Below are 19,537 nucleotides of genomic sequence, written 5' to 3'. Positions count from 1 at the left end.
CAGGCAGAAGCCGGGTGAGGGTCCACCGAGGCCGGATCGGCCCAGCCCTTAGAGACAGCTAAGCCAAAGGGGTACCCGGGCCCCCATGAGTTTACGGATACCGAAGCGGCGTCAAAAAGCTCTTTTTTTTTTTGAAGTTTCTTCACCCTTTTAAAGGAGACCGCAGGGTCAGTAGTAGTGGATGGGAGATCATCCACATGCAGAGTTTTGGTGGATTGCTGCAATAAGGGAGTCCATCGCAGCTTGATCGCTCGGGGAGGTTGAAACCAAGGAATCATCCCGGTACAAACATCATTCCCCTTCCTCTGGCTCCTCAGAGACCGTGGAACATGTGGGAGAACCCCATCTGTGAACCCCAGAGGGAGACCCATGGGGGTCATGCCCTTTTTCTGATCTGCAACCGGTGAAGCAGAGGGCTGATTCTCATCAGGAGTACCCTCTATAGAGGTGTCATCAGGCTGCGTTCTGTCCAGGAGCCCCGAGGGGTGTAGGACGATGTTGCATAGTAGCTCAGCGTGGCAGGATACATTAATAGTCTTATAGTTGTTGCTGTAGTTGTGCCGGGCATAAAACATGTGACTGCAGCCCCTGGCTTATGAGCCACAAACTCTGATTGTAATGAGGGAGCAATGCTCTGCAGAGTTAATATGTAAGTGAGGCTATAACTCATCCAGAACCCTGATGACCCTTTCCCCCTCCTGCGTCACAGTTCCTGTGGGAAGGAGGAAGCCAGTTCTGAGAGACGCCCACAGGCTCTGATCACAACAAGAGGGAGCAATGCTCTGCAGATCCTGTGTGAGGAGGGTTATGCGCGCTTTGGTGAGGGAGCGTGGCTTATCGAGTGTCGTAGGGGGCAGGGCTTAGCTCTGACAAGAAGGCATGAGAAAATATAATAAACAAAAAAATGGTGGGAAGGGACTCCCCTTCCCCCCTCCAGCCCTGTACAACAATGGCGGACAGAAAAAAGAGAATTTTGTTACTTACCGTAAATTCTTTTTCTTATAGTTCCGTATTGGGAGACCCAGACCATGGGTGTTTAGCTTCTGCCTCCGGAGGACACACAAAGTACTACACTTAAAAGTGGAGCTCCTCCCTCTGAGCTTATACACCCCCTGGTAGCCAGTCGTAGCCAGTTTAGTGCAAAAGCTGAAGGAGAATAGCCACCCACAAGTAGAACCGAGTAAGAACCGGAACAACCGGAGACCCTGTCCACGACAACAGCCGGTGATAACACACGGAACAAGAAAATTGCCAACAGGCAACAGGGAGGGAGCTGGGTCTCCCAATACGGAACTATAAGAAAAAGAGAATTTTGTTACTTACCGTAAATTCTTTTTCTTTATCGTTCCTTTGGGAGACCCAGACCATGGGACGTTCCAAAGCTGTCCCTGGGTGGGAATAAACAGAAAAAACTAAGAAGTAGGCGGAGCCTAACTTCACAAGTGGGCGACAGCCGCCTGAAGGATGCGTCTGCCCAAGCTCGCATCTGCCGAAGCATGAGCATGCACTTGGTAGTGCTTCGAAAAGGTGTGCAGGCTAGTCCAAGTGGCAGCCTGACAGACTTGTTGAGCCATAGTCTGGTGACTAAAAGCCCAAGAGGCACCGACAGCTCTGGTCGAGTGTGCTTTGATCCCCGGCGGGGGAGGCACCTGAGTACTCTGGTAGGCGTCCAAAATGGTCGATCTAATCCAACGGGCCAAGGTCGGTTTAGAAGCAGAGAGACCCTTGCGCCGTCCTGTGGTTAGCACAAAAAGAGAGGTGCACCGCCTAAGCGCAGCGGTGCGAGCCACATAAATCCGGAGAGCACGCACCAGATCTAGAGTATGCAGCGCTTTCTCAAAGCGATGAACAGGGGCCGGACAGAAGGAAGGCAAGGAAATATCCTGGTTAAGGTGGAAGGGAGAGACCACCTTAGGAAGAAAGTCCGGGGTCGGACGGAGAACTACCTTGTCTTGGTGAAAAACCAAAAAAGGTGACTCCGAGGAGAGCGCAGCCAAATCAGAGACTCTCCTGAGAGAAGTTATGGCAACTAGAAAGGCCACCTTTTGAGAAAGACGATACAAAGAAACCTCCCTAAGAGGCTCAAAGGGGGGTTTCTGCAATACCGTGAGGACCAAGTTAAGGTCCCAGGGATCCAAGGGCCGCCGATAAGGCGGAATGATGTGAGACGCACCTTGCATGAAGGTGCGGATCTGAGCCAGCCGGGCGAGACGTCGCTGGAACAGCACTGATAGAGCTGACACTTGTCCCTTGAGAGAGTTGAGGGACAGTCCTAGCTGCAGACCGGACTGTAAAAAAGACACAAGGGTCGGCAACGAAAATGGCCAAGGAGAATGGCCGGAAGAGCGACACCAGGACAGGAAAATTTTCCAAGTCCTGTGATAGATCTTGACGGAGGAAGACTTACGGGCCCGAGTCATAGTGGAGATGACTTCAGGAGGAATACCAGAAGCCGTCAAAATCCAGGACTCAAGAGCCACGCCGTCAATTTGATTGCCGCAGAATTCGGGCGGAAAAACGGACCTTGCGAGATCAGGTCTGGACGGTCCGGAAGATGCCACGGCATCTCCACGGACAGTTGGAGCTGGTCCGGATACCAAGCTCGCCTGGGCCAGTCCGGTGCAATGAGGATGACTCGACGGCCCTCCATTCTGATCTTGCTCAGGACTCTGGGCAAGAGAGCTAGAGGGGGAAACACGTAGGACAGACGAAACTGGGACCAGTCTTGAACCAGAGCGTCCCCGGCGAAGGCCTGAGGATCGTGGGAGCGAGCCACGTAAACCGGAACCTTGTTGTTGTGACGGGATGCCATTAGGTCCACGTCCGGAGTGCCCCACTTGCGGCAGATTGACAAACACTGCCAGGTGCAGAGACCACTCGCCACCGTCCACGGATTGACGGCTGAGAATCTGCCTCCCAGTTTTCTACGCCAGGGATGTGGACTGCGGATATGGTGGACTTGGGAGTCCTCCGCCCATTGAAGAATGCGTTGGACCTCCAACATTGCCAGGCGGCTGCGTGTCCCGCCTTGGTGATTGATGTAGGCAACCGCTGTCGCGTTGTCTGACTGGACTCGAATGTGCCTGCCCGCCAACAGGTGGTGAAAGGCTAGGAGAGCTAGAAGCACAGCTCTGGTTTCCAGCACATTGATTGAAAGGGCTGACTCGGACAGAGTCCAAGTGCCCTGAGCTCTGAGGTGGAGATGTACCGCTCCCCAGCCGGATAGGCTGGCATCCGTGGTGAGAATCACCCAGGACGAAGCCAGGAAGGAGCGCCCTTGGGACAGGGAGAGGGGTCGAAGCCACCACTGAAGAGAGGTCCTGGTCCGTGGCGACAGAGCCACTAACCTCTGTAAGGCGGAAGGCCGCTTGTCCCAACAGCGGAGAATGTCCAGCTGCAGAGGACGCAGATGGAACTGGGCAAAGGGAACCGCCTCCACGGAAGCCACCATTTGACCCAGCACCTGCATCAGGCGCCTGAGGGAATAACGGCGGGGCCTCAGGAGAGAGCGCACCGCTAGCCGGAGAGACTGCTGTTTGATTAAGGGCAACTTCACAAGTGCCGGCAAAGTCTCGAACTGCATCCCTAGGTATGTGAGACTCTGAGTCGGAGTCAGAGTGGATTTGGGAAGATTGACAATCCACCCGAATTGGTCTAGGGTGGCGAGAGTGAGCGAAACATTCCGCTGACAGTCTGCGCTGGATGGACCCTTTACCAGAAGGTCGTCCAGATAAGGAAGCACTGCTAACCCCTGGAGGTGCAGGACCGCAATCACTGCCGCCATGACCTTGAGGAATACCCGAGGGGCCGTGGCTAACCCGAAGGGGAGAGCCACGAATTGGAAATGATTCTCTCCTATCGCAAAACGTAACCAACGCTGATGTGACACTGCGATTGGCACATGTAGATAGGCATCTCTGATGTCGATGGACGCCAGGAACTCCCCTTGGGTCATAGAGGCAATGACTGATCGCAGAGACTCCATGCGAAAATGCCGCACCCGGACATGCTTGTTGAGAAGCTTGAGATCCAGGATGGGCCGGAAGGTACCGTCCTTTTTTGGAACTAGGAAGAGATTTGAGTAAAAACCTCTGAACCGTTCCTGAGCGGGAACTGGGACAATCACTCCGTTTGCCTGCAAGGACGCCACGGCCTGCGAGAAGGCGGCGGCCTTGGAGCAGGGGGGAGTTGAGAGAAAAAACTGTTTGGAGGGCTGGAAGAGAATTCTATCCTGTAGCCGTGAGATATGATGTCTCTCACCCACTGATCGGAGACCTGCTTTAACCAAGCGGCGCCAAAGTGGGAGAGCCTGCCACCGACTAAGGACGTGGCTGGAGCGGGCCGAGAGTCATGAGGAAGCTGCCTTAGTGGCAGAACCTCCTGCGGTCTTCTGCAGACGCGCTTTTGGGCGCCAGTTGGATTTCTGATCCTTGGCTGAGTTAGCGGACGAGGCGGAAGGCTTAGAGGATGACCAGTTGGAGGAACGAAAGGAACGAAACCTCGATTGATTCCTACCCTGGTCGGGTTTCCTGGTCTTAGTTTGTGGCATGGAAGTACTCTTCCCGCCAGTAGCTTCTTTAATGATTTCATCCAGCTGTTCACCAAACAGCCGTGAACCAGCAAAAGGGAGCCCAGCAAGAAACTTCTTGGAAGAAGCATCTGCCTTCCACTCTTGAAGCCACAAAATCCTGCGGATAACAAGAGAATTAGCTGAAGCCACCGCAGTGCGGTGAGCAGCCTCTAGCATGGCAGACATGGCATAGGATGAAAAAGCTGAAGCCTGAGCAGTTAAGGTAACCATCTCAGGCATAGATGCCTTGGTGAGGAAATGCATCTCCTCTAGAGAAGCAGAGATGGCTTTGAGAGCCCACACTGCTGCAAAAGTCGGGGAAAACGCGTCCCCCGCAGCTTCGTACACAGATTTGGCCAGAAGGTCAATCTGACGGCCAGTGGAATCCTTAAGTGAGGTGCCATCAGCCACCGACACAACGGTCCGGGCTGATAGCCTAGACACCGGAGGGTCTACCTTTGGGGAGTGAGACCACTCCTTGACCACCTCAGGTGGAAATGGAAACCGGTCATCAGAACCACGCTTTGGAAAGCGTTTGTCAGGGCAGGCCCTGGGTTTGGTCACAGCGGTCTGAAAACTAGAGTGGTTAAAGAACACACTCTTCACTCTTTTAGGCGAGGTAAACTGATGTTTTTCTGCCAAAGAGAGTTGCTCATCTGATACTGGCGGATTGAGATCCAGTACAGAATTAATGGACGCAATCAAATCACTAAGATCTGAGTCACCCTCAGAGAAATCGATGGGATACATAGCCTCCGAGCCCCCAGTGAGAGCATCCTCCTCATCTTGAGAGTCAGCTCTTGAGACAGAGCCGTGGGATGGGGAGGGGGAGGAAACCCTGCGCCTTCTCTTAGAAGGACGGGGTCTGGGATCAGATGATGAATCCTCCGTGAGCTCTGATGGACGGAGGTCAGAGGATAGGAGTCCTCTGTCAAGAGTATTAGAGGCACTCTGAGAGGGGGGCTGATGCATATTCATCAAAGTCCTGGACAAAAGTCCCATGGACTCAGCAAATGACTGGGATATGGACCTAGAAAAGGACTCTACCCAGGTCAGGGGTTCAATCACAGGTGCAGCAGCAGCCTGAGAGACCACTGGGGGTGAGACTCCAGGCTGTGGCACCGCCAAGTTAGAGCAACCATCACAGTGTGGATAAATGCTCGGCTCAGGCAGCAGGAGCTTACATGCAGTGCATGCAGAATAAAGCTTTGGAGCCTTGCTCCTTGTGTGAGACATGCTGCTGGAGTGGGGGCTTTGCAGAGAATGAACCCCAGGGAGAATATAGAGGTCCACAACCGGAGACCGGCTGTGGCTTACCAGACCGCTGAGCGCGGTGTTGTGTGCCCTCCAGATCCCGAAGCACGGTCCCCCAGAGAGCAGCACCTCAGCAGAGATGCAGAATGCAAGATGTCCCAGAGCAGAGTGAACTCTGCCTGAGAAATGGAGGGGGCGGGACTAGGGGCGTTAATATAAAAGAGCGGGAACTAGAGGGCTATAGAGACCTGCCAGGAAGGAGGGACGCCCCAGCAGTGGGGAGTGTCCCTCCCCTGTGTAGAACGGCCGCCGGGAGGAGCCGAACCTGTCCCTCTGCATGAGTGACATGCGAGGGTAGGAAAACGAAACTAGGCCTTCGGCGAAGCCGGGGCCTAAATTTAAGCGGCGAGGCCGACAAGCAGGCACCATCGGCGCGGTTCTCAGGCAAAAGCTGGAGAACCCGCCGGAAAAGTTAAAAACAATCACATACAGCATACTCTCCCCTTACAATAAAGAACCGGGACCCCCAACATAAACGTCTCAGGTACTTAGCTGCTGAGACGCAGGGCCATGTCCCTGGGGATGAGTGCTCCGGTCCAACAGAATCCTCAAGGGGCTGTGGATGGAGACCGGACTCCTGCCAAGCATGGAGACCGTGCTGGCTCCCACTTCAAGCCAGAGCCCAGAAGGGATGGTGAAAGAGCGCGGCATGTAAGGCTGCAGCCTTGTAAATCAACCTTAACAACACCGCCGACACAGTGGGGTGAGAAGGGACATGCCGGGAGTCCAGACATGGACCCGCTTTTCTTCAAACTCTTTCCAAAAGTCAAACAAACAATCAGATGAGAATGCATGTGTGGATGTATGCCTCCTGACACAAAGCGATAAACTGGCTACGACTGGCTACCAGGGGGTGTATAAGCTCAGAGGGAGGAGCTACACTTTTAAGTGTAGTACTTTGTGTGTCCTCCGGAGGCAGAAGCTAAACACCCATGGTCTGGGTCTCCCAAAGAAACGATAAAGAAAACCTCTATAAGTGTACCGCAGCTGCGGGTGCACTTAATCCAGGGAGTTGTCCCCTCCCCCCGCCACAGGTGAAATGCTCTGCATGTGTCTGCAATCACAGCCCATGTGCATCCAGTCAGTGTCTCACCTCGGCTCCTGTGGAGATGGCAGTATGGTCACGCTGGTGCGCAGCGAATATCAACTCAGAGCCTGCAAGAGGGGCTGAGGAAGTTTTCATCTGCTCTGGGCTCTGGAAAATCAGTTCCATGAGACCTGTCGTCCAGTGGGTAACAGCCCAGGATCCAGCGTCGCAGGAGGTGGTACGGGGAGGCAACACTCAGTGTTCCCGCCTGTTGATGGTTTTGGGAAAATCGGTCCCCGAAGGAACCGTCGCCCTCTAAAAACAAAAAATTCTTGCTGCAGTAGTCTGCAGAGATGTGCCTCCTATAGACACTAAGCTAAAACTGAGGTTGCCTGGCCCGGCCAGGGGGTGTATGCTGCAGAGGAGGAGCTATGCTTTTGCATCTACTTAGTGTCCTCCTATGGATAGGCAGCATAACACCCATGGTCCTGTGTCCCCCAATGAGGCGTCAGAGAAAAATAAATTTATCTCCATATTTTTAGACTCATAACTAGTTATGGGCGAATCTGGACTAAAAGTCCGGACCCGCGCAGGTTTAAAAAGGTACCAGACTAACCGGACCGTAGTTCTCAGGGAATTCTGGGTATTTATCAGATTAGGCACTTGGGTAATACAAAAAAAAATGAAGGAAAAAAATAAAATAAAGCAAGCAGGCTTTACTTACCGAGTCTCCGGTGTGCCTGTAACTGCTCCCACGGCTGCTCATTCACTTCTTGGGCCACTCATTACATTCATTGCATATGCACGGCTTTCCCCGCCCTCCGGCGTCTGTTGCAGTCAGACGCGCTCCCCACCCTGAGTGACAGCGTGTCTAACACTTCAAATCACAGACCCTGCCTATGGGTGACCATTGTACTGTAAAAATAAATAAATATAGACGCACACAGAGTCTGTGATTGGAATACGGTGGGTGGGGAAAGCAGTGCATATGCAATTAAGTTAATGAGTGGCCCCGGAAGCAAATGACCAGCAGTTGGAGCAGTTACAGCTGCGCCAGAGACTTGGTAAGTATAGCCTGCTTGCTCCTATCTCTTCTACCACCATTTTAATCGCCGGATTCTGGTCCTCATAGACTTAGACTTATATGGGGACTGGCATCCGCCCAGATATCCGGGACCAAGCCTGGGCCGGAACCAGATTTTTTTTTTTTTAACCAGGCTACACACACACACACACACACACACACACACACACACACGAGTCCCGGTTATCTGCGAGTCCCCACCCATCACTACTCATAACTTAAATTTTTCTATTGATAATCCTGTGTGAGTTTACTTTCATGGGGTAAGTAGTAGTTTGTTTATTTAGTATCATTTTGAGATGCACAACTATTTTTTGTATTAGATTTTCTCATGAGAGGAGGAACGAGGAGCTACACAGCAGCAATTGATGCTCAGTTCGAGTTACAGGCAGATGTCCACTGCAAAGCAAAACCTGCACCTACCATGTATGGAGCGAGCCAAGCTCCTGATTCTGCTCCATACAGAGAAGGGTTAAAACAAAATCCTCTCACCATGGTGACTTTTTTTTTTCCTGTTGATCATGCATTTGGTGTAAAAATTTTCCATTTGGAGTTGTACTCCGTGACTGATAACATCCAGTTTCCTCTCGTCCCGCAGAAGTCAAAGCCTCAAATGTGACAACATAGAACTGGGCTGGCTCGGAGCCGCTCCTGAATTGGTCTTGGTGGATAAATCAATGTTGCCTCAATAATTCCACAATACAAATCTTTGTAACTATGTATTGTTCAATCCTTTTGATTATTTACAATAGAGCATTATCAATAATTAGTGCCATGATCAATATAATGAAAAATCACATTGAAATTGTTACAATTAAAGGGGTTGTCCAGTCTAAAATGATAAGTCTGCTGTTGCTAGGATTTACCAGTTTCTGAGCTGAGAACAGTGGTCACGTAAACGCAATGGTGCAATATGCATGTTCCTGGCCAGAATCCGACTAGTGGGCGTGTCCGTCCTCGCTCAGTACAAAATGTATGGTGTGTCTACTAACCGGCCTACTAGCTGGATGCGCTTACTCCATACACTAGAACTGAGCGAGGATACGCCCACTAGTCGGGCTCTGGCCAGGAACATGCATATTGCACAATTGTGGTCACGCGACCGCTGTTCTCGGCTCAGAAATTGGCGGATTCTCACAAAGCACAGTGTGTGTGCGCTGCGAGGATTCATAAGTCTGCAGTCACAAATAAATGTAGAGGTGTGAACACAGCTCAAGTGCTTTACATTATAGCCATGCTGCCGATAATACAGTTATCAAACATGCTCTACAACTTACCGCTCCTGTCTTCCATTACAGGGGCGTGAGGGGGGCCGGGGGTCTCTGCAGAGCTGCTCTTTTGCACTTGAGGGAAGAAAAAGTAAATGTCAGTGAACAATGCAGTTTGGTTGCATACACAAAAAGCACAGAAAACGTCTCCTTCTGAGTAAAGCGGATGGTATTAAACTCAAATGCATAAAGCTGTTTAAAAAAAAAACAAAACACAATACAACCCAAGCAATTTACATGAATCTATGAAGGATGAGAATAAAGAACACCTGTCCCTTGCTAAAAAAAAAAAAAAGTGTGTAATGTAAATAAATATATATATATATATATATATATATATATATATATATATATATATATATATATATATATATATATATATATATATATATATATATATATATATATATATATATATATATATATATGAATATGAATAGCTTTAAGACTCTGCAGATCTCCTGATTCCACCAGTCTTCCTTTTTGCTGCATTTGGAGCGCAGCATGTGAAATCTCCGCTGTCTGACCGCCTGGGCGTTGTGCGCTCCGCTCTCGCCCCTCCTCTTCCAGATACACCAACTCAGGAGCTGATCTAGCAGTCTCAGATGTCAGAACGTGCAGCTCAACTGGGTGTTTTCAAAGATTTCATACATTGTGCGCCAAGTGATGCAGCACAAAAATGGAATAAAAGGCGCAGAATCAAGGGAGCAAAGATTTTTACAAAGTATTTAACAAATTTTGACCCCGGAGTGTTACACATTGGGGGATAGGTGGTGTTTCTTTACATAGTTTGACCCTGTCCAATCAGTTTGGAGAAACACCGACAATTTAACACCCAGTTGTGAATGTATTCATACATTTATAGGATTAACAACAGAGACACAGATCCAAGAAAATATGCTCCAGAAGCATAGTACTACGTTTCCAAGTTAATTGGCACTGCCTTCCTGATAGCTGGGGTGTGACTGCTGGGACCCTCATGTAACGATAAGGGGCTTTGAACCTCCACATCTGAATGGAATGGAGGTGGAACGTCCACACCTACACTATACCATCTCCGGCTGTTTACTGGCGCATCTGCTCCCTTATGTACCCGGGATCACAAGGTGTCGCATCATTTGGATTTACAATGATCAAGAAGTTATCCCCATACGATAAAGTGACAACTTCACATCTTGGCATCAACTCCTTAATCATTGCAAAGATGTCTACTGAAAGACCAGTCAGAAACAACAGGTTTTAATTATGTAAACACAGCTAAGACACGGTCACGCATTGAGGTCACCATTTTGTATTCTTATTTTTAGGCCACAACCACAGACGGTACATAAACACAGGAAAAAGTGTCATGGAAATACTTCATTTCGGAGTGGATTGAATAAGGTGGGTTTTATTTCAAATCTGTTTTATTGATGAAACTGTTGTCAACATACAAACATATCATTTGTGCAATTACAATACATAAACATCATTTTCTCAATGCCGGGATAACATCCAGAAATTGTTACATTACTAAATTTCTTGGAATTCTTCAAATTATCTTTGTGATATTACCATACAACCACTTTTAAATTATAGGTCAGAATTCCCACTTCTTTTGACTTCCTGTATCCTAATGTACTCATTCTCATTGTATGTTTATTGTCTTATGAATTATTGATAAATCTTTTCATATAAAAAATGAAACTAGAAAAATGCAGATTAACGTTCAGAAATGAAAGAAAGAAGAGGAAAGATACAAGCATAAAGAAGAGGAAATTAGAGAGAAGGGGGGAGAGGGGGGAAAGCAAGAAAAGAAAAGAAAAAAGGGGGGGGGGGGAAGGAATGAGACTCCCCACCGTTTCTCAGTTCAAAAAGCTCGCCAAACTCTCCACAAACTCTGGGGACTCCATGAACATAATCCATGGTCTCCAAACTGTAGTAAATTTTTCTGTGTTCCCATTTAGTTCTGCTGTCAGCTCCTCCATTCTCTGGAGGTTTGTCATTTCCTCCAACCAATCCAGCACCGTAGGGCATCTAGTCTGTTTCCAAAATCGTGGGATAATCATACGGGCAGCCGCCAGGCAAAATCGCAACATGTCCCTTTTTTGTGTTTTAATAGCTCCTGGGAGCATAGAAAGAAGAGCAACCTGGGGGGATTTTTCTACTTCACCTCCGCTCATCTTTTTGTACAGGTAGAACACTGAGTCCCAAAAGGGTTGCAGCTTAGTACAGCTCCACCATATGTGTAGCATTGTACCTGTGTCTGTGCCACACCTCCAGCACACATCAGACACAGAGGGAAATATAGCATGTAATTTAGTCGGGTAATGGTACCACCTTGTGAGAATTTTATAACTTTTCTCTTGAGCGGCGCACGCCAAGGAAAGCTTGTGGGTCCACAGGTACGCTCTGCTCCAATCGTCCTCTGGAATATCCTCTCCCAGTTCCTCTCCCCACCTACAGACAAAGTGAGGTTTATCCACCCTATTTCTCTGGTTCAGCATTTTATAAATGAGTGAGATGCCATGTCCAGGTGATGAGCCCTGTAAAAATATTTTCTCAAAAGGAGTAGGGGGTGTCCTCATCCTTCTCTCCCTGTCCTGGTACGAGAGGAAAGATTTCAACTGCATATATTCCATCCAGGAAATCTCTTTCCCTGTGGCCTGCATGGAAATATAAGTTGGTAGGGTGTGTCCCTGGAGCACGTGACAAAAACGAGTATCATCCGCCCGAGTAAATCCCCCGAATCTATGGGAGTGGAGTCCTGGGGGGAACTTCTTATTACCGAATACGGGGGTAAGTGGGCCCTGCTCCTGAGAGAGAGATCCCTTTTTTATCTCTCCATCCCACATCCCCATCGCTGTCCGCGTGAACTCCATTCCTTTCGCTATCTGGATCCTACTTTCTTTCTCTAACCATGGAAGTAAATGTAAGGGAGTTCCCAGCACATCCTGTTCAATCACCACCCATTGTTTCGAATTACCATGAAAATGCCAGTCCAGTAATCTCGTTAGGATAGCTGCCTTGTAATATAATTGAAAATTTGGGAGCCCCGCCCCCCCGTCACTTTTGTGTCTGGTCAGAGTTTTAATTCCTGTTCGGGGTCTCCTGTTCCCCCAGACAAACCCAGACAAGGCTGTCCGGATCTTGGAGAAGTAACTTAGCGGTAGCTGTATGGGTATTGTCTGAAACAGGAACAGGAACCTCGGTAACACATCCATTTTTATCGCGTTTATACGCCCAAACCACGTCAATCTCTTTTTGTCATATTTCTTTAAGTCCCTGATTGTCCTTTCTAATAAGGGGAAAAAATTGTGATGTACAATTTTTGCTGGATCCCTAGGTACCATAACTCCCAGATATTTTAAAACTGACGGTTGCCACTTAAAAGGGAAGTTTTGTGATACTCTCGCAAGGTCTTCTGCCGATAAAGTCTCGTTCATGGCCTCTGATTTGGAAAAATTTACTTTGAAGTTGCTTAAGTTGCCAAACTCTTCGAACTCCTTGAGCAAGGACGGGAAGGATATGTGTGGTTGGGAAATGAACATGAGAAGGTCATCCGCGAATAGAGCCAGCTTACGGTTCTCCCCACCCGCCTCTATCCCGTGGATGCTTGTGTTGTTTCTCAGGGCGACCGCAAGGTGCTCCATGACTATGACGTATAAGAGGGGCGACAGTGGACATCCCTGTCTCGTTCCATTGTGGACCAGAAAGGATGATGATAGAAACCCATTTGTCCTCACTTTTGCTGAGGGTCTCGAATACAGGGACGCAATTCTGCCCAAAAATTTCTGACCCAAACCCACCTGTCTCAAGGCTGCCATCATAAAGCTCCAACTGACCCGGTCGAAGGCCTTCTCCGCGTCCACTGAAAGTAAACACATGGGGAGAGACTGAGCCCTCGACCGAGCCATCAGGAGGAACAATTTGTTGGTGTTGTCCCGTGCCTCCCGGCCTTTTACAAATCCCACCTGGTCCGTATGTATTATCCCAGGCAGGGACAGGGCAAGTCTGTTGGCAAGTGCTTTAGAGAAAAATTTCAAATCTAAATTAATCAGTGAGATGGGTCTGTAATTTGTAACCAGCAAGTGGTCCTTTCCCGGTTTGGGGATAACACATATGTGTGCTTCAAGAGACTGCGCTACCCACAGGGAGTTTTCAGATATGGAGTTAAATACTTTGGTCATGAACGGGGATAACTGAGTCTGAAAAATTTTATAGAACTTGGGGGTAAACCCGTCCGGACCTGGGCTTTTGCCTGAGGGAGAATCCCTGATAATAGATGCCACTTCTGTCTCTGTAAAGTCTGCTTCTAGGTTTTCAACCTCAGTATTGGGTATAGTCGGCAGGGCTGTTTTAAGTATGTAATCATTTATTTTAGTCTCCAAAGCTTCTTGTGGCATATCCCCAAATTTGCCCCTTATGTTGTAAAGGTCACTATAATATTTTTGAAACTGGTCCGCTATGTGGATTGGGTTCTGAGTCAAAAGGCCGTCCGATTTTTTGATCGTAGGGATGTGACTGGGGTCCCCCCTCGGATGTAATAACCTAGCTAGTGGTCTGCCACATTTGTCCGCATATTCATACATAAATCTTTTTAGTCTATTCCTGTGGCGCTCGTATTGTCGGTCCAGAATGGATTTAAGTTCCTCTCTGTTTTTAACTAGCTCTGTCAGTGTCACCGGGGATAATGTCTGCTTATGGATCTTCTCTAGGTCTGAAATATTCTGAAGTAGAGACAGAATAGTTTGGGCTCTCTCCCTCTTAATCCTAGCCCCATGTTTGATCAGAATCCCTCTCAACACACACTTTAGTGTCTCCCATTGAACAGGTAGGGTAGTAGTGTCTCCTGAGTGTATCTCCAAGAATTCATCTATTGTGTTCTGCAGGTCTTTCAAGCATCCCTGGTCCCTCAGCAGACTATCATTCAACCGCCAAGACCATGGCCTCCCAGGCCCATCCGGCATAGTGAGGCTCAAAAATATGGGGGCATGATCTGACCAAGAGATACTGCCTATAGGGGCCTGTATCTGCCATGTCAGGGCCTTCTGACTTACAAGGAATAGGTCTATGCGGCTGTACGAAGAGTGAGCCGGGGGAAAAATATGTGTAGTCACGGTCTACTGGGTGTAGTGTTCTCCATGCATCCACTAATCTGAGTTCCTGTATACAACGTTTAACCTTCGTTAGTTTCCTTATTGAGAGAAAGTTATGTCCCGACGTTGTGTCTACCTTAGGGTCCAAAGTGAAGTTTAAATCACCGCCTACGATCACGGTCCCTTCTGCGAATTCATCCAGTGATGACAGGAGAGAGGAGCAGGTCGTCGCCGGATCTCTAGTCGGTAGATACCAATTGACAATGGTAAAGATGGATGAGTTAACATTAATTTTCAGGAATATAAATCTTCCCTCCGTGTCCACCCGTGTATCTAGAACTGTGTGCACTAGGGACTTATGGATGCCTATGGACACTCCCTTGGATTTTGACTCTGGGTTGGAACTGTGGACCCAGTTAGTGTAATATCTGTCTCTAAAGATGGGGAGGTGGCCCGTTTTAAAATGTGTTTCTTGGATCAATAGTATATGGACTCTTTTTTTGTGCATGTCAAAAAATATCTGGGAGCGTTTTTGCGGGACATTAAGTCCCCTCACATTTAGTGAACCCCAATTAATCTGCGTCATTCCAATGCGGAGGAACGGTGGGGACTCTAGGGATAGGTTCGGGGATTAGGGAGAGAGAGATGTGCAGGCAAGTAGGATAGGAAGAGCAGGGAAAGAGAAGAGGAAATTAAAGAGAAGAGGTAAGAAGGTCGAGAATACAAAAGAAACTACCAACAAAGCAGTAGAAACCAAAGGCAAGGAGGTCAGAGTGCCTCCCACCTGCAAGGTCACAACAAGACCCTAACGTCGGGTCTAAAAAGACTAAAAGTAACTGTATAGGTATGAGAATACCAAACTGTCTAACCTAGGGATGGTGAGACTACGCCACTCCTTTATGGCGTGTTATCCCAATCAGGGAGGGAACTTTCTACAAAGGAGCCCCCTGCCCCGGACTAACAATAAGCAATTATTCAACTTAGTTTGTCAGCCAGAGCCCTATATAATGTGAGGACACAAGGTCTAGAGAGAATAATGTGCTATACACAGTACAGACTTAATCCCCCTGGCAAAAAAATTATAGCAAAACTGGGAGGTACATTCTATTGAGAAACAACCCAATGAATTTTTGTTTATAAACCAATAACTCCTTAAACATCAGACTGGTCTTCCTCTTCGAGGGCCACGCATCCGATCACCATCTGGGGCAGCACCCCATACCCCCATTGGAAACACCGGCCATTCCTCTATAGGCACCAACGGAATGTCCAGGGCTGCAGCAAACGATGGCATATCAGTCGGGTTCCTAAGAACATGCATTCTTCCCGCGTGTCGGACCTGCAGGCGGAAGGGAAATCCCCAGCTGTATTTATACTCATACGAACGGAGCATGTCCAGGAGAGGTTTCAGTGCTCTCCTTCTTTGTAAAGTGAAACGGGATAAGTCCTGCAGAATCTGGACTTGGCTCCCCTCGTATGATGGTGAAACTCCACTGCGCAACTTAAACAGGATGGCCTCTTTAAGGACATAACGGTGGACCCTACAAATCACATCTCGAGGTCTGTCATTCTGTGTAGGTCTAGGGCCAAGCGCTCTATGCACTCTGTCTAGCTCCAGGGGTTGGCTTGATGGTTCACCCAGGATCTCATTAAACATCACTTGGAGGGCTCTCTGGAGATCCTTAGGTTCAACAGACTCTGGTAAACCCCGGACCCTTAAATTGTTTCTCCGGCCCCTGTTTTCAGCATCGTCCATTGCTTCCACCATATATTGTATTTGGCGGGAGTGTTGATCCAAAATGGCCCCTTGTGCCTGAGTGGTGTCTTCTATATTCTGTATTTTAGCTGCCTGTATTTGGTTCTGAGTGTCCACTCTTTCCACCTCCCCCCTCAGGGCTGACAGCTCTGTGCGGTATGCCTGTTCCAGCCTTGCTATATATGTCTCCATATCTTCTCTGGTGGGCATAGAAGAGATGTGTGCCCGGATTTCATTAAGTTCTGTCAGCACTCCTGGTTCATGTGATCTTATTGTACTTGTGGCAGGCTCTAACTCTGCTTGCATTTCCATATCATACACACTTTGACTCAGGCTGTGTCTCACTGAAGATAGGAGATTTCCACTAGCAGGGCCCTGTTCCCCATTTGCAGCATTAACAGCCTCTGCTTGAGATTTATTATTGTCCTCCTTCTGTGACAGGGGTAAGGGCACCTCTCCCCCCTCCTGAGGCCTCCCCACTGCAGGTCTGCAATCAGCAATGGTGGGGGTTGTACCCATGCTCCCTGCTCCAGGGATCTCCTGTACCTGAGACCTTGTATACTGGCTGTCTGGGGTTATCAGCTGCCTCTCCTCCGCTGCCCGGGTGGTTTCCTCTCTCTGTCTCTGCTGCTGCTGGGGCTTCCCCTGCCTCTCCATCTTGGGAGATGTCTGCAGTGCTGTCCTCTGCTTCGGCCCGGTAAGGAAGCCTCTAATTCCCTTCTCCTCTGTCCGTGACGCTCCTCTGCTGGGCCCCTGGGAGCTCTCCCTTCTCCTGCGCTGCATATCCTTTTCTTCCAGGCTCTTGGGCTGGTTTAATTGTCAGTAATGTAGTCCGGTGGCAGGAGCTGAGACAAACACGTCCTCACTCCTCCATAGCCAGGACACGCCCCCATAAGGTGGGTTTTAAACCGCGTCATATTGTTCCTGTACAGATGTCAATGGTATAAAATAGAAACCTTTCCTGTTGCCTGCTGCTCCCATGTCAATGCTTTCCCTGGTGTCCTGAGGTTTTCTGTTTACCAGGCCCCAGTGAGGATGTGGAGAGTCCATACATGACCACTGCTGCCAATCACTGACTAATGGTGAGAAGTCGATAAATCACAGGAAAACAAAAAAAACAAGGCCATACTTGCCAAATACCTGGTATACTAATATAATGCAGGAAGCAGAAAGTGATAACACGTAGGTAGCATAGGTGAAAAAACAGCTAGTTTCCACTCACATCCATGAGGTGACATGTTGGCAACCCAGAGTCACTACTATAAATGGGCAAACAGACTGCAGCGGACCAAGGAAAGCCGGAGCAACAGCATTACGAAGGTATTCCTCGCCTTGTTATCTTATTCCATAATCCGTGATTACAGATTAGTCAATATTTAGTTGCGTTCAGCTTTGTTTTAAAAACACGAGTGACAGCGGCCGAAGGCTATGTGCGCATGGTGCGTTGTGTCCCTGCAGAAATTTCTGCAGCAATTTGAACAGCACATGTGCGCTTCAAATCGCTGCAGAAACACCTGCGCACTGAAAAGCCGATTTCATGCGCTCTGGATGCAGCCTCTCCCATACACAGAGCGGGACCTACATCCAAAGCGCACGAAAGAAGTGACCTGTTGCTTTTTAGAACGCAGCGTTATGGCAGCATGTAAAACGCAACGTGCACATGGATAATGCACAATCTTCATAGATTCATACACACTTTTCTATGGAATGCCTTCAACTGGGTGTAGACAAAGGCATACCCCCTACATGTGCACTACAATACATTGCTCTGCCCTCAGAAGGGCAAAGAGAAGTGTGCCTGCAAAGGACCGCGATGGAGGACACTGTGTGGATGGTGTGGGGTGCTTCATCCAAACAAAGGGGGGACGGTGATCACAAGAAGGGAGGAGGCGCCAGATCAAGACCAATGATCAGGCCCATTGGACCGGACCGACCTGTGAGTGAGTATAATAAACATATTAATACAACATTCTAGAATGCTGCAGAGAGCTAAAAGATGCTGGCCTATTTTATATGGAGAAAAGTGGTGACAAGTGCCCTGTAACACCCTACACTCTATGGGCTCAAGACCTTCCTTTGCTCCTGTTCATTTCTACTCACTAGATGCAGAGAGCAGGGCTGTCTCATTACATCACACAGGAGAAAGCATGTTCTTCTGAATTTTTCAGTGAATGTTTTTTTTTTCTACCTGCCAGATATCTCTGGCTTCTGATTGGGCAGCTGCATACAGGGGAAATAGTACATTCCCAAAGAAGAACCTCTGGTAAAGCACAGCTGGAAGTTACCAATCAAACTCTAACCTATATTTTACTAGCGAAAGTCTTCACATAAAAGTTAGGAGATATTGCAAAATAAAAACAACGGGCCCCAACTAGTGATGTGCACAGCTCGTTACTTGATAGAGCCTCGAACATTGAGTTGGAAAATGCTTGTTTCCCATTGACTTCAATTATACTCGGTGCTCAAGTCACGCCGGTGAAATCTGAAGCTCAATCGAGTAACAAGCACGCTCGCCCATTTCTAGCCCCGACTCATCAAGACTGGTGTTTACACCTCTTTACGAATCTGAAGAGTCAGATGAGTAACGTGCGCCACTGTGTGCATTGGCGACCTGTCCCATCCCACCGCAGATCTGTCTATATTGGCAGTGCTGGGAGAAACTGTTGTGAAAACGCTAAATGTCGCATAACTCAGAGTTGTGCCTAAAGTTTGTGACTTTTTATAGGGAACCTGTCAGCAGAAATTTCGCCCAAAACCTAAAAGATTCCCACTCTGCAGCTCCTGGGCTGCATTCTAGAAAGGTCCCTGTTATTATTGTGCCCAATGTGAGACCAAAAGAAAGACTTTATAAAGTTGTACCTTTTTGTATTCAGATTCTGTAAATGTGACACGGGGGTGGGCTTTCTGGCGTCCGTTATTCTGCCCCCTGGTCCTGTATGCCGCCCCCATCGCTCCTTTCCATAGCTGATGCACCGCCCACTGCTCCAGCCATCCCCGCGCATGCCCAGTGCCAGTCTCACAGGACTGAGCAGTGTGACCGCTGGTGACGTGTGCGCAGGCAAGTGATTATGGGCGGGGCTGTGATTGTTATCAGCAAGTACTCGCCCATAATCTCGTGAGCGCGCAAACCTCACCATAGTGATAGTATTGATAGTATTTTGAACACGCCCCTATCACGTGACAAAAGGGACGTCATCCCTGGAAGCAGCCCATACAGTCTAGCACTACCCTGAGCACAGTGACCACTGGTGAGGTTTGCACGCTCAGAGCAGTGGGCGGTGCATCAGCTATGGAAAGGAGCGATGGGGGCGGCATACAGGACCAGGAGGCAGAATAACGGACGCCAGAAAGCCCGCCGCCGTGTCACATTTACAGAATCTGAATACAAAAAGGTACAACTTTATAAAGTCTTTATTTTGGTCTCACATGGGGCACAATAA

General features: G+C 48.6%; 1 protein-coding gene across 2 annotated transcripts in view; it reads right to left on the bottom strand.

Moving 5' to 3' along the window:
• PHACTR4 (phosphatase and actin regulator 4) overlaps positions 1–19,537 on the bottom strand; it is a 133,291-nt gene that overhangs the window by 87,587 nt on the left and 26,167 nt on the right. For both annotated transcript variants that reach the window (XM_075335926.1, XM_075335927.1), the window contains exon 2: positions 9,273–9,338. In XM_075335926.1, the coding sequence (XP_075192041.1) occupies positions 9,273–9,338 (66 nt within the window). The remainder of the gene's footprint in view (positions 1–9,272; positions 9,339–19,537) is intronic.

The sequence above is a fragment of the Anomaloglossus baeobatrachus genome, chromosome 2 (genome assembly GCF_048569485.1).
Source record: "Anomaloglossus baeobatrachus isolate aAnoBae1 chromosome 2, aAnoBae1.hap1, whole genome shotgun sequence".
Classification (NCBI taxonomy): domain Eukaryota; kingdom Metazoa; phylum Chordata; class Amphibia; order Anura; family Aromobatidae; genus Anomaloglossus; species Anomaloglossus baeobatrachus.
The sequence above is the reverse complement of the archived record's forward strand: the minus strand, read 5'-3'. Positions and strand labels throughout refer to the sequence as shown.